At 45.7% G+C, this 15,715-nt stretch overlaps 1 protein-coding gene across 4 annotated transcripts in view; it reads right to left on the bottom strand.

Annotated features, from left to right (window-relative positions):
- Znrf1 (zinc and ring finger 1) overlaps positions 1-15,715 on the bottom strand; it is an 86,619-nt gene that overhangs the window by 9,223 nt on the left and 61,681 nt on the right. For all 4 annotated transcript variants that reach the window (XM_029480262.1, XM_021169338.2, XM_021169336.2 and 1 more), the window contains exon 2: positions 5,448-5,543. In XM_029480262.1, coding sequence (XP_029336122.1) covers positions 5,448-5,543 — 96 coding nt within the window. The remainder of the gene's footprint in view (positions 1-5,447; positions 5,544-15,715) is intronic.

Here is a 15,715-nt window from a genome sequence, read left to right as displayed (position 1 = left end):
ACAAATTACTCTTAACTCTTGAGTCAACCTTCCAGACCCTGGAAGGAACAGAACTTCACCAGCACTGAAGAAAGCCTCCCATTGTTCCTTCCTAGAAAGACTTCAAGAGCTGATGGCTTATTGCCAGGTATCTCCTCACATTTTTCTTTTACAATTTTTTTTTTTTTTTTGGTTTTTTTCGAGACAGGGTTTCTCTGTGTAGCCCTGGCTGTCCTGGAACTCACTCTGTACACCAGGCTGGCCTCGAACTCATAAATCCACCTGCCTCTGCCTCCCGAGTGCTGGGATTAAAGGCGTGCGCCACCACGCCCGGCCTTACAATTTTTATTTTAAAGATTTACTTATGTGTGTACATATTTTACATATGTATGTCTGTACCACAGGTGTTTCTGGTACTATGGAAGCGAGAAAGCATTAGATCCCTTGAAACTGGACTTATAGATGACTGTGAGTTGGCATGTGGGTGCTAGGGAGCTAATCCAGGGCCCCTGGAAGAACAGCCAAACTTGAGCCATCTTTTTAGGCTCACATTTTTTTTCTAAATAGGTAAGGATCCAAGAATTCACATTCTATTTGAATTCAAGACATGTCCTAAGGACTCAGGCCACAATGTCCTCTTACCTCTAGTGTCTTCAGAAAAAAAAGGAGAGGAAAAGGAGGAGGAGGAGGAGGAGGAAGAGGAGGAGGAGGAGGAGGAGCACCATGCTGCCACAGCCTCCTTTCTGCATTAGCCGTGTGTATAGAGAAGCCAGACATGGACTCCGAAGCCCCTTCATCTCCTCAGGATAAACTACTCACAGGGCTAGAGGTGAAGTCCGTGGCTTACATACAAGGAGACTTTTCATGTAAAGGATGAAGAAAGAGTAAGGAGCAGAGGGAGAGCCACAGTGGCTCTGCTGAGATGACCACCCTGCTCTTCCTCTACCCTATGGATCCAGACCCCCTGGGGGTCAAATGGCCCTTTCACAGGGGTTGTCTAAAACCATCTTGCATACCCAGTATTTACATTATAATTAATAGTGAGCAAATTAGGAGCTATGAAGTAGCAACAAAGATAATTTAAGACTGGGGTCACCACAACATGGGCTGTGTTAAAGGGTCTCAGCATTAGCAAGGATGAGAACCGTTGCTCTAGCAGGTTGCTGGTGAGAGTGAGGATATGAAGGAAGACCGGTTCTCTGGGAAAGGGAGGGGCTAGAGATCCTCGATGTCCATTTCCTACATCAGCATGTATGCTTCTGTGAACAACAATGGTCACCATGGACCACAGGGAGTGGCACTATCAGGAGGTGTGGCCTTGTTGGAGGAAGTGATTCAGTCTCCTCTGATGAGACTGGAGTTTGGAGGCGCATGGACTTTACGACTTTGGATTAGAAAAGCAGTTGAATGCTTTAAGTGGAGCTTAGTGGGTTATCCGAGTAGAAGCCTAGAAGACAGTGGTGGTAGGAGGATTTGAACTATGGGGGTCTGGCTCAAGAGTGTCAGAGGAGAAGAATGTTAGCATGTGGGCTGGAGGCCATTCTCCCGCTATTTTGGCTAAGAATGTGGCTGCTTTCTGCCCTCGTCTGCCTGAGTAAACGGAAGAGTTTTGGGTTAGATGCTTGGCAGAGGAAAGTCCAATACAGCCTGGTATCGACTGCTGTGTGGTTATTAGTGTTCACTGTTATGAAGAAGATCTATAATGAAAAGAGACAAACTGAGCAAGGAAAAAAGTACAATATACACAGGGGAAAGAGGCACCAGGAAATAGAATGGAGCTAAATCCTGTGTTCAAGGAGATTAACCCATTAAAGGAAAGCCTGATATTAAATGGAATAAAAGAAGTGGTGACCTCAGGGCAAGACCTCACCCAACTAAAGAGTGGTTTAGGTCTAGGAGTGGTGGTGGTACACACCTTTAATCCCAGAAGGCAAAAGGCAGAGGCTTGCAGATCTCTAAATTCAAGGCCACCCTGGTCAGCCAGGCTTAAGCAGTTTAGAAAACTATGGAAAACAGAAAGCTCATGAAGATGTAATTGAATGAGGGAGCCATGTTCCAGTCACAGCAAGCAGCAGCAGAACCTGGCAACTTCAGTCACATGGTTCTGGCTTTAGAGTCAAGGACAGAAGGAGGAGGTTATGGCATCTCCCTCTGTGATTAAAGAAAGCCACTGAGGCCAGACATGTGTCGGGGTGTCCACATATGAAGGCCCAGAGAGGCCACAGTATGAAGCTATGAAGATGAAGCCTGGATTGCCTTGGAGATCCCCAAATGTTGCAGATGTCAGAGCTGTGGGATACCTGCCGAGGAAAGGTGCTAACAGGGTGGAACTAGCCCAGGAGAAGGAGTGTGCTGCAGTCAACAAAGATGAAGGGAGTTGGAGATCTGAAGAGTGCTCTAACATCAGACATGGAGATGTAGGGTTTGGAGTCTACCTAGCTGGCTTCTGTCTTTGTCTAGCAGTCTTCACCCTTTTGGAATGGTAATGTGCCATTTTATGTTGAAAATATATGATCTGTATTTTGATTTTCACTTTATAAGAGATTACAGTTAAAAGAGATTACATGAGTCTCAGAAGAGACTTTAAACTTTGGACTTTTAAACAGTGCTGATATTGTATGATAGACTTTGAGGACTTTTAAAAAATATATATTTATTTATTATATGTAAGTACACTGTCTTCAGACACTCTAGAAGAGGGCATCAGATCTCGTTACGGATGGTTGTGAGCCACCATGTGGTTGCTGGGATTTGAACTCGGGACCTTCGGAAGAGCAGTCGGGTGCTCTTACCCACTGAGCCATCTCACCAGCCCCCTTTGGGGACTTTTGAAGTTGGACTAAATGCTTTATGATATGGATACAAGTGTGGTGGTTTGAATAAAAATGGCCCCTATAGGTCTATAGGGAATGGCACCATGAGGACATATGGCCTTGTTGGAAGAAGTGTGATTCATTCTCTTCCAACTGTCTACTAATCCACATGTAGAACTCTTAGCTTCTCCTCCATCACCATGTTTGCTTGGGTGCCACCATGTTTCCCACTATGATGATAATGGTCTAAGCCTCTAAAACTGTTAGCCACCCCCAATTAAATGATTTCCGTTATAGGAACTGCTGTGGTCATGATGTCTCCTGACAGCAACAGAAACCCTAACTTAGCTTATGAAGTGACTTTGTTTTGGGTGGTCCTGACAGCACTTTGTCTGCCATAGACATTTCTGAAAGCCAAGTTCTCTCAGGCCAAGCCCCCTCTGAAGCTTTTTGTGCTACAACAGCAAAGGCAGTGTCTGCAGAGAGCTCTGCCAGCAACCCACAGGACAAAACAGTCTTCATAAGATCTCAACACACGTGGGACAGAAGTAAATGCAGTACTTGAAGCCATGACTGCCGTAAACTATGAGACACAGGACCTCTCCCTTCAGTCCCAGGCAGAGACAGGGACAAAGCTGAGCTTGAGTAAGGACAGGCTAGCTGAAGCAGGGACAACGGACCCAGGAGGATGGCAGTCACAGGGAAGAAGCAAAGACTGCTGGGGAAGAAAGGGGATCACTGAGAGGAAAGACAGAGCCATAGCCTGCCCTGCCCTCTGGCACATGCAGAGGTCTGCAGGCCACACGGACCATGATAGACACATGCCCTCCTGCAACTGGGACCCTTTGGCCAGGCAAGTAAGAGATCTAAGAACACAAATCTTGTTGCAAAGATCTAAAATCTATAAAATATATTTATTTTAAAGTATATTTTACAAGGCCCTGGATTCTATTTTAGGACCTCAAGTCTAAAACACGGGGTAGGAGGTGCTGGAACGGAACCCAGGGCCTTGTGCATGCTAAGCAAGCATCCACCAATGAGCCGCATCTCTAGCCCTTGACATTTCCAACTAGGGACATGATATTAAAAAAGTCTATATTTTTCACATTAGAGATGTCTGTTTATACCTATACAAATGGTCAAAGATTTGAAAAACTCTAAAACATCTCTGGCCCTGAGAATTTAATCTACTCAACCTGTGATACAGGTTTTTTTTTTTCTGAGACAGGGTTTCTCTGTGTAGCCCTGGCTGTGCTAGAACCCACTCTGTAGACCAGGCTGGCCTTGAACTCAGAAATCCACCTGCTTCTGCCTCCCAAGTGCTAGGATTAAAGGCATGCGCCACCACTGGTAGGATGCTTTTTAAGAGAACCAAGCAGGTTAGACATGTCTGATTTATTTTTCAGGTTGTCTGGGAGTCATGAGTGCTCCCTAGGCTGATGCTGTGATCTAGGACGCCTCTGGTGGCAGGAGAGCATCCTCAGACTCTTCAGAACAAGCACACCTCCCTACTGCCTGCTTCGCCTTTAACCTGAGAAGGTGGCCTGCTTACTGGGGTTGAGGGCATCCTTCTGGACACTGTTGAGCTTGCAGAGAACACAGTTCCCTAGCAATCACTGTCAGGAGAGCCGACAGACAGACAGACAGACAGACATGAGCGAGTGGAAAGCAGAGGACTGGAGGCAGAGTCTGCTCACCATCAAGTCGGACGGACTATCCTCTGGGAGCCTTGTGTTTTCCACAGCAGCTGTAATTTCCTAAATACCACCATGTGCGAAGCTCTGTGCTAGAGGGTTTTGTGTGCAAAGATCGCTATCCTTATTGTATGGTCCAGAAAACTAAGGCTGGACTAGCTAAACAACCTGTCTAAGCTATAGTGACTGAACAGCAGAGGAAGACTGACCTCTGATCATCTCAACTCCAGACACTTACCTACAGCAAACAAATCTGCCACTCAACTTTATCCCCAGAAAGATGCTAGAGTAACAGTGTCACGGGGTCCTCCAGATGCTATGATCACACTTCTGCTAGATTCATACTCAAGTCTGCCTTTCTCCCCTTCCCTCCCCTCCCCATTCCATCCCATGGTGAAACATGGAGACCCTCTAGCACTAATCTCCAAAGTAATGTACAGATTGAATGTATTCCTTCCAACTGCTGTCACATGGGGGCTTTACTGCTTAACCAGGTGTGTCCACTTGGGCTGCAAGGTAAACAGGAAAGGGCCAGGCCCTCAGTTCCCTGCGGGCACCACCAGCACCATGGCTTTCCTTGCCCACAGAGATGATATTCTGTCTAGGCCCCTCTTGATGGCTTTGTAGAGTGAGTTCATTTGTCTTGGAACCTACCATGGTCAGGGGCATGAACAGGGGAAAGAATGGCTATGTCTCCCCACCAAAGGCCACTGAAGGCATAGAGCAGCCCAGAGCCTTCTCACCACAGTAGCCCTGGCCTAGGACTTGCCTTCTTGGCGTCTCCTCAGCCACCCCACCCAACTAATAATTACCAAGGCTCTCAAGAACAGAAGGTTCCTCACTAGCACATGCACAGTGCTGCTAAAAGAAAACAACACAGAGCCCCCTCACCCAAAGGCTATGCCCCCAGCTGTCCAACCCATCTCGACACCAGGAAGCAGACATGACAGATAGCCCTTACCATTGTAGGACAGGCGAGGTTTGCTCAGACACATTATAAAGTGCATTTCCATCTCATCGGAAGCCACAGACTTGGAACAAATGGGGCACTTGAAACCTAGAAGAGAGGACACAGCATGAGCTACCTTCTCCCAGTCATCGATGTATCCACAATCTCATCAACCAGGACGCTACGTGGAGTCAGCACTCGGGACAGGGACAATGTAGACAGAGCAGAAATCAATTTGTCCTTCACTCATTGAGATTTTACCTTTTTCCACAGCCGTCAGCTTTCAAGAGGGCACTCTGCAACACGCCATTTAACAGAGTTGCTGACTTGATTTTCAATGGAGTCTAGTAGACAACACTAGGGAAGTAGCAAGCCAAGGCAGCTGAGTAATATTTAAGTCTCAGCTTAACACCTTTTGGTTCCTCCCAAGGGAAGGAGTCATTACTGACACCTGCACCTCCATCCCTCCTCACCCACCTACTTGGGTAGCAACTTCATCCTTCACCCAAGCATCCTTTGTGTCCTTTGAAACTAAGCCAGCTATATATATCCTTTAAGAAGTATATAGTGAGCAGGGGGAAAGTGGGGTGGGGTGGGGTGGGGTGGGGGATTTTCAGAGGGCTCTAAGTAAATGCTGGGCGAACACAGGCCATCACAATCTGCGACCTTATTTCCAGGATGATCTGGCCTGTTACACATCAAAGGGTTTCCTCAGCATAGCAACAGTACTGGTAAGCTCTGCTTGAGGATCTTCTGAGTTGAACTCTCATTAAGCAGAGCTAACTTCTTCTTTTGTTTTTGTGTTTTTCAAGACAAGGTTTTTCTGTATAACAGCTCTGGCTGTCCTGGAACTCGATTTATAGACCAGGCTTGAACTCACAAAGATCTACTTGTCTCTGTCTCCTGAGTGCTAGAATTAAAGACTAGGGCCAGTACTGCCTGGTGGAAAGCTAAGTTCTCTCTCCCTCTCCCCCCCCCTCCTCTCTCTCTCTCTCTCTCTCTCACACACACACACACACACACACACACACACACAGAGTTCTCCCTGCCCTAGCAGGCTAATGTACTGAGGAACATGCCCAGTGATAAGACTGATAAAACAGATGAATTAATATTTCCATCTTTTCCATTTTATATTATTGACCAGTTTCAAAGAGATCAATTCTTTCCCTGCAAATTCTATCACAGATCCAACAACTTTGAAAAGTTCTTGACTTGTCTGCATCCATTCTTGTTTATCACAGTTTCTTTCTTTGGTGACAATGACTCTTACCTACCTGGCCTGGATACACTGCCATAACATAAAGCATTAACTACTGGTGTAGAGATTTCACGCTTCTATTTGTTTTCAGTTAGAATTTTCATAGTTTGATGTTGGTAATGAGTATCATATATATATATATATATATATATATATATATATTTACATAGGTGTCACTTGCACATACGTATGTGTGGCACATATATGCTTGGTTGTCATGGAGGTCAGAAGGGGGCAGCAGATTCCCTGGAACTGGAGTTACAGATGGTTGTGAGCTACCATATGGGCCCTGGGAATCATACCCGGATCCTCTGTCAGAGCAGCTAGTGCTATTAAGCCACTGACTGAGCCATCCCTCTACTCAGCCTACTTTCCACCCTCTGCCCTTTTGGAGGCAGAGTCTCACTGTGTAGTCCTTGCTATGTAGACTAGGCTGGCCTTGAACTTACAGATCTACCTGCCTCTGCCTGTCCTGCAACATTTTTTAAAGAAAGAGATAAAAGGCCAAACATTTCAACATGCAGTTGTGAGCCCGAAGACAGAGGAGTTCACACTCTCCCCAGTCTCCTGCAGACGATGCCTTGCTGATCTGTATGGAAAGCTCTGACTGGAGTAAATGGCACACAGACAGAAAGCAAGTCATACAGGGTGTCTGCTTGGATTCCTCAAATCTTTTTCTCAAGGATAATGCTAGAAAGAGAGAAAAAGAGAAGAGAAGAGAAGAGAAGAGAAGAGAAGAGAAGAGAAGAGAAGAGAAGAGAAGAGAAGAGAAGAGAAGAGAAGAGAAGAAGGATCTCTCTGTGTAGTGCTGGCTGTCCTGGAACTTGCTATGTATACCAGGGTAACTTCAAGCTCACAGAGATACAGAGATCTGCTCACTTCTGTCTCTGAATGCTGGGATTAAAGACATGTGCTACCACAGCCAGTATCACTATTGCTACAAGACCAAACAGAAGACTTGGTGCTCAGCTAACAGTTGAAGTGGATTCCATGGTATAACTCCTATTCCCCCCTCCCACCACTACCAATTTCCTTAAAAATTCTCAGCACATACATCTCACCTAAGGCCTTAGAATAGTACCAATTCCTGACCTCTGCATGGTTACAAGTCCATAAAATCCAGAAGACTGAAAGAATGGGGTGTGCTGCCCTGTTTCCTGGTAGAACAGGGCTACTTACTTTTTAAAGCCAGCTTAGCACTGTGCAGTGTCATGTGCAGTGGAGGGTGAGGGACACATCTGAGTCTCAGAACAAAGACATTCTCCATTTCTAACCTAAGGCCTGTGTGTTTAAAAAGAGTTTCTGTAGTTTCCAATTCAAAGGAGCAAGGTTTCTTAGGTTTCTTAAGAATTTAAATGGCTTTAAGAAGACCGGTTTGCTACCTTCCCTAAGTTAGCACCTGTGTGCAGGCTGAGGGCTGGGGAACGACCACACAGGTCCTCCAGCCCTAGCCTGGTTGTATTCAAGTCATCTGTTACTAGCTATAGCTCCCATGTTGTGTATTTCCCTAGCATTTCCTGAAAGAGCACTACGACAGTCCTGTATTCCAGGTGAGGCACTGCGTGAGGAAAGGGTCACATTACCACTGAGATACCGGCCATCCGGCCACTTGGCAAGGTCTAAATGTCACTAGACATTTATATCCTAGAGGACAAAAGGCTGAGACCCTTGAGTTTAAAATAATCTCTTCATTATACTGAAGAAGGAGCAGGCCCCAGCAAGGCCTTGGTGCAGTGTGAGGTCACATACTAAGACGGTAGAGCTGAGACTACACAGCGTCTTCTTAGGTCTCAGTCTAAAGTACTTTCCATCAAGGAAGAAAAAGTTGGTCATGGGATTGATTCTGAGAAAGAGGTTAAGTTGGGAAATAATGCCTCTGGTAGATTAAGTGCAGCGTGGACGGAAGAGCCATGATTTAACTGAAGCAGTACCATGGTTCTCGGTGCTTTTGTTTTAACTTGTTACATAGCTCACAAAGTCATTAGGAACCACTCTTAATGTAAGCAGAGAAGGACAACATAATGGGGTTTTCTTGACTTGAGGCCTTGGCTAATAATATACCTCGCCCTCCTCAGTTTTATTACTGGAAAAAAAGGGAGGAGGAATTCACTGCATATTTGCAAAGACTGAATGAGACGACATCATGAGGTCTACAGCAGCGAGTGAGGAGGAAGGATGAGAATTAAGGAGATGAACTCGCAGACCAAGGAGGGCACGGGTCTCTACTTGCAATGGTAATGGGTGACAGTATTTTACACTTACGGAGTCGTTTCTATAGACGGCTGCTTCTTTGTAACACAGGGTAAGGACTGTCAATAGGCAGGCACTACATTAACTCTACTTGACAGAAACAGTGAAAAGCTCAAGAAACTTGTTCCACATTCACTGCTCGGGAGAGAGACAGAGCCGACACCCAGCCAGTTTGACCTCGAGCCAGCATGCTGCTGTGGCCTCTGCCTGACAAGCACATGACAACATAGACACAGGTCTTCAAGTCACTTCAGACTTTCTGCCCGGCCCACACTCACGGTTCCAGATAATCCCTAAACATGGATGACACTTTTTTCTAGGAATTTGTTACTACAGAAGATCCGAATCCAGAATCAGCACAGTCCTTTGGCATGGAACCCGCAGCACTGCCATTCGATGCTGACTTATTACCTTTCAAACGGAAGTAAAGGCACAGTGAGAGGGACAGAAAAACTGGAGAGCTAAAGGGGAAAGGCTAATGTCCCCACCTTCTTTCCCGAAAGGTCATCCGATGAGCAAGACGGACTCTACCTCTTTACCGCCCCAATCTTTTCTTGTATCTTTCCAGTCTTGATTCAGCACCAACAGCCCTATGGAATGACAAATACTGATATTTATGAACTATCAGAAAATCTTTATCCCATTTTGGAAGGAAGTCTGTACTGAATGGAACTCGGCCTTGCACAGCAGAAGTCTGCAGAGGTGGCCAGGCCATGACCTTCTCACGCCTCCTCAGAGCCTCAGCACTGTCCCATTGTTCCGGTGCCAGCTTTATTTTCCCAGGTGGTCTCTTCAAGATGCTCCTTGATTCTGGAGGTGGGGACAGCCTGTGCTCAAGGAACTTCTCCCACTCCTGTCCTCAACACTTGTGACTGCCACTAGTTATAACCTGCTGGCTAAGCAGCCTGTCTCCTGTCAGCACACTTGAAGCAGAGGTGGTGTCTTACGGAGCCAGTCTCTTGACCTCTTCTGTTAATGTCTCAAATGAGGACGGAGTGCATTAATGTGCTTTGGCCTGATTTTGTGTTTGGTGGCTCTATCATGCAAATACTGCTACAAGATTCAATCAAGAGTAACCAAAGGGGCTGGAGAGATGACTCAGCAAGTTATTAAGACCACTGACTGCTCTTTACAGGTTCTCAGTTCATTTCTCAGCACCTACATGGTGGCTCACAACATCTGTAATGGATGTAATGGATGCCCTCTTCTGGTATGTCTGGAGAGATTGACAGTGTACTCATGTACATAAAATAAATAAATCTAAAAAGGGGAGGGGGACTAGTCAACAGAGAATAAAAGACCCAATCTCTATCTTTCTAAGCCAGAAAAACAGAGGGCACTGCTCCTCCAGAGCCCAGCAGCCTCCTTTGTACAAGTGCGCTGTTTAAGTAGGATCCTTTGACATGCAGGAGGTCTGCTCTGGGCTGGTCAAGGAAGCACACTTACAATGTTAGGTTAGGATCCCTAGCAGGCAAACCAAGAATGACTTCAAGAAGCTGGGCAGTGGTGGCACATGCCTTTAATCCTAGCACTTGGGAGGCAGAGGCAGGAGGATTTCTGAGTTCGAGGCCAGCCTGGTCTACAGAGTGAGTTCCAGGAGGACAGCCAGGGCTACACAGAGAAACCCTGTCTCAAAACAAAACAAAACAAAACAAAACAAAACAAAACAAAACAAAGTGTGGGGGGGTGGGGAGGAGAATGACCTCATGAAAGCTTACTAAGTCATGTGAATTTAAAAGCATCTTCATACAAATCAAGTCTGTCTTCATACAAGACAGCCTGTCTCAAAACAAACAAACAAACAAGCAAGCAAGCAAGGAAGCAAGCAAGCAAGCATCTTCATGGGGCAAGGTAAGCAGACTTTTCAGTCTGATGACAGCACCAGAGTAAAGATGGGGATGACTGGTTCAGAGTGCTCCCAGAAATCCTCTTCCCATATACTCTACAATCTAAGTTAAGAGTCTCCACACTCTGGGCACAGACGTACTTCTCATTTTCCCAAACTGAAACCTTCTCCTTTAAGACCTGATTTCCTGGGCAGGACCAAGAGCTGGCTTCTTGTTGCTCCAGTTTCTCTCCCCACCCTCCTGATGCTGATGCGCTATTTTAATGGCTGCCCCAGTTCTGCCTGTCTCTGGGATCACCTAAAGGTGGAGGAATCAAAGGCAGCCCAGGTGAAGGGAGCTGCATGCCCTGCAGGGCCTCCTGCCTGTAGAAAGAGCAATAATGCGGCACCTCTCAGCTGGGAGCGCCCAGGGCACCACCCTAATTCTCCTCTGCCAGCCAGTTCCTGCCTCATCCTGTGATGCTTATTGGCAATAAAACAGGACTTAGCTCCATGAACCGACTAAGTGGGATTTACCACAAACAGGGCAAAGGTGCCACGAGGGATGCTCCAAACATTTCTATATAGTTTCCACTTCCTTCAAAAGACACATGTATTTTCTCTCCACACCTTCTCCCTCTCAAACTCCCCCCCCCCCCTTTTTTTTTTTTTGCTTTTCGAGACAGGGTTTCTCTGTGTAGCCCTGGCTGTCCTGGAGCTCACTTTGTAGACCAGGCTGGCCTCGAACTCAGAAATCCGCCTGCCTCTGCCTCCCGAGTGCTGGGATTAAAGGCGTGCGCCACCACGCCCGGCTCTCTCAAAAACCCCAATGCACAGTGTATCAACTGATGAACTGAAGTCTGAGCTGTGCCTCCTGAGGAACATTCTGGGCATAGAAAGACCCAGACTTCTAATTCTCTTTTCTTTCATCAAGTCTCTTTTGCACTTAGTCTCCACACTTCTAGAACTCAGGAGTAACCCCCTCATGTATGTTTGTGTGTGTGAATACTGAGTGCCAACATAAATGGCTGATGGGATCCCCAGATATTTAGCTAAATATTATCTTGGGTGATTCTGGAAGGCTGGGTAGGGTCTACAGAGTAGACTGCCCTCTCCAGTGTAGTGGGTCTCATTCTGTCAGCTGAGGGCCTGAATACAACACAAAGAGGAAAAATGTAAAGTTTCCATTCTCCATGTGCCTGGCACGACTGGACTTCTGCTGTTCTGATTTCCAGTTTGCAGACATAAGACAATGAAATTTCTCAGCCGTGGTAATTATATCAATTAATTCCTATATCCCTTTACATGTGCACGTATGCATGCATATGTGTGCATAGTTTCCATTTCTTTGGAGAATGGTAATATATGTGTCCATTAAGATGCCAAGTAATAAAACTGACATCACCAAATGCTGGTGAGAATAAGGAACAGCTGTAACATAAAAGGCTGAAATGCCGGGTGGTGGTGGCGCACGCCTTTAATCCCAGCACTCGGGAGGCAGAGGCAGGCGGATTTCTGAGTTCAAGGCCAGCCTGGTCTTCAGAGTGAGTTCCAGGACAGCCAGAGCTATACAAAGAAACCCTGTCTCAAAAACCAAAAACAAATAAACAAACAAACAACCGTTGGAATGACAGCCATTTGGGAAAAGGTAGGTACATTTCTTATAAAACACATTCCTAGCCTATGATGAAAGCAATTCCTCTGCCCATGGCCACCAAATGAAAGCATTTGTCTGTAAGTAGATATATATAAGGTTACAGGTCACAGCTTTATTAACAACAAGCAATGGAAGAAATCACTCCGCAGTGGCAGCTAACAACTCCTGACACACGCAACATAACTGAATACTAAAGCTTGCCAGTGACGGTCACTAGGACACAGTGTGACTTAACACATTAACAGATTATGAGAAGAATCATAACAGTGGTCGTCTCTCGGGGACAAGATAGGACTGAGGTTGACGGAGAAGGTGATGTCAGAGTTTTCCAGGGTGATGATGACGCTCTACATTAAGAGGAGGGTTAAGGCTGTACATGAATATGTGTCTGTCAAATTGTAGCAAATTCAACACTTCAGATTCAAGATTTTGTTTCTAAATTTTACCTGAATTAAAAATCTTGTACCAGGTGTGGTGGCGAATGCTATATTCTTGGCACTTAGGAAGTGGAGGCAAGAAGATCAAAATTTTAAGAGAAACCCTGTCTCAAAAAAACCAAAACCAAACCAACCAAGTAAACAAAAGCATAACTGCAGTGCTGGCATGCTGCTGGCACCTGGAGGGCCACATCAGGATGGAGTGCGTAACAGTGAGGTGCACAGGCTCAGCATCCTTCTGCTTTGATGCAGGCTGGACAAAGTGTCAGGAGGGGACTGTGATGTGGTCTTCAATGTAGAAGACTTTCAAGGAAAGAGAAGACAGTGAGAGAGATGCTGCTGTTTCAGAAAAACAGGAAGGGTTAGGGAAATGTTACCATGTCGGGCAAGCATGAGAACCTGCATTCAAGTCCCTAGGCTTGGCAGGCAAGGGTGCACACCAGCAGTCTCATCTCCAGGGAAGCAGAGACAGAAGGTCTCCTGGGGCTTCGTAGTCAACCAGTCTAGCCAACTAGTGAGCTCCAAGGCCAGTTAGCGCCTGTCTCAAAAATGAGGTGGGGAAGTGAATGAAGAAATTATCTGGCATCAACCTCTGGCTACCACATGTACCCACACACACATGTACCCCCATATGTGTCTCCAAACATGTGGGCCCCCCCCCGCCCCCGGACACACACGTACACGCACCTCAAGTGCAAGAGCAAAGCATCTGGGCACTGGGAAGACAAAGCCAGCGGGGAAGGGTAAAGCACACACCGAATCCTCACACCAGCTCAAAGCCCCTTTCCTCTGAATACAAGATACACCAGCTCAAAGCCCCTTTCCTCTGAATACAAGATTTAAAAAAAAAAAAAAAAAAATTCCTTTAACCCTTAGTGATCTACAGAAGAAATCCCACCATCTGCTACCTTCCAGATATTGCAAACAGGCAATCTGGGGTCCATTTAATTCTTGTTTTCTTTGTAAATAATTTGTTCATCTTGTTTGAACCTTGAAAGGCTTTTCTTTTCACCATTAAGGGTTCAGAAGTGTTATCAGGATGTGCATAGGTGTGTCTTCCAATCAGTTTTTCCTTTCTTTCAGTATGCAGGCACAAGTCTTTTTTAGATGGATTTTCTATCTTTTCTTTCACTATTTCCCTAGTGGTAAGTCCTGAGTGCTATCACTCAGTTATTCCTGGTTTTCTAGTACAGAGCAGTACTGAACTTGTGCATTCCTCTTGAAATTAAGAGTAGGTTTGAAATCCTCATTAGTCAGTGAATTGTCAAGTCCACTCTCACATCCAAGCAGACTCCAAGAGTCAGTCAGTGTATGATTCACCAAGCTACTTATAATATGGCAGGCAGTCAACAGGGAGATGCAGCTTCTGTCAGCTTGGGTCCCTGAGTAACAATTGCCAAGAGTGGGCAGAGTCCCAGCTCTTGACTGGCACTGCATACTACAAACCAGAAGACAGTCAACGCGCTCAACCTCGCTCCTGAGCTTACAGGACGGTTTGCCCAATCACCTAGTCCTAGCTACTCTGACTTCTACAGCGTCTCCTTTTAGCATTCCCATTGCTTGTATGGTCACGATCTCTTCCTCTAGAGCTTCTTTTAGCCCACCACCCTCACAGCATTCTACTGTCCTCTGGGCCCTGCCTACATGCTTCTTGCTTGGCTCCAGTAAGTAAGTAGATGGCACTGGAAGGAGATAAGATCGATCGCAGAATCCTCAGGCATCCTATTCTTCCTTAGGTACACACATATTTAGCAGAATATGGAGGCTCACTCCTGTAATCTCATCACTTAGAAGGCTGAAGTTGAAGGACTGCTTCAAGTTCAAAGCCAGCCTGGGCTACAGCATACCTTGCTTTAACACCCAAACCAGTAATATCTACATCCCTGTCATTTTCTACGTCTCTTTCAGATGTTGACATAGTATGTGTAGTTATTTTCTGTTAAGATTCCCAATTTTTATCTATTATACACCTCTCTGACATAATTTTTTGCTATTCTGGATTCTACACTAGTCTTGGGGAGAGAGACTGACCAACAGCCAGGAAAACAAACAAACAAACCGACCCCTAAAACAGCTTCTGGCAGGTACTGGCAGGTGGCCACTCAGTGATGTTTGTTGAGCGGTCTATGCACGATGCCCACAGGGTATGGGTCCAAGAGAAACTTGTGACCAGCCCCTGAAGGGAAGGCAAAGTGCGCTCTGGACCACCGCGCCTCTGACGTATCTGGTACCGCTTACTATGCCGGCTGGGGAGGGGGCTTGCTGGTAAATCCACCTATTTGATAACACTTACAAATTCTTCATGTGAAATTGGTGCAGTGCATATATGAAGCAGTGGTGCAGGCCTTTAATCCCAACATCCAGAAGGCAGAGAGGCAGGTAGATCTCTGAGTTTGAGGCTAGCCTTGTCTACCAAGCTAGTTCTAGGACAGTCAGGGATACACAGAGAAATCCTGTCTTGACAAACTAAACAAAAACAAACAAACAAAAAGGAAAGAAAGGAAAAAGAAAAATGAAGCTGGAGAGATGGTTTGAGGGGTAAAAGCTTTTGCTGTGCAGGCCTCATGGCCTGAGTTCTAGTCCCAAATCCGATGGAGGAAGAGAAAACTTACTCCTAAGAGGTAACTTTTGACTTCCATACATGTACCATGGCATGTGTGTACATGTAGATAAAAATTATTTATTTTTTAAATTAATTTTATCTATAGTATATTATGGGCTGATGTCATCCCTTGCAGAAGGCAATATTACCAGCCTATTTCCTCAGAGTGGAGGAAAGGACTATGTGGCATACAACAACAACAACAACAACAACAACAACAAAATTTTCTTTTTTTTTTTTTTTTTTTT

This window comes from Mus caroli, chromosome 8 (assembly GCF_900094665.2).
Source record: "Mus caroli chromosome 8, CAROLI_EIJ_v1.1, whole genome shotgun sequence".
Classification (NCBI taxonomy): domain Eukaryota; kingdom Metazoa; phylum Chordata; class Mammalia; order Rodentia; family Muridae; genus Mus; species Mus caroli.
This window is presented reverse-complemented; position numbering and strand designations above follow the sequence as displayed.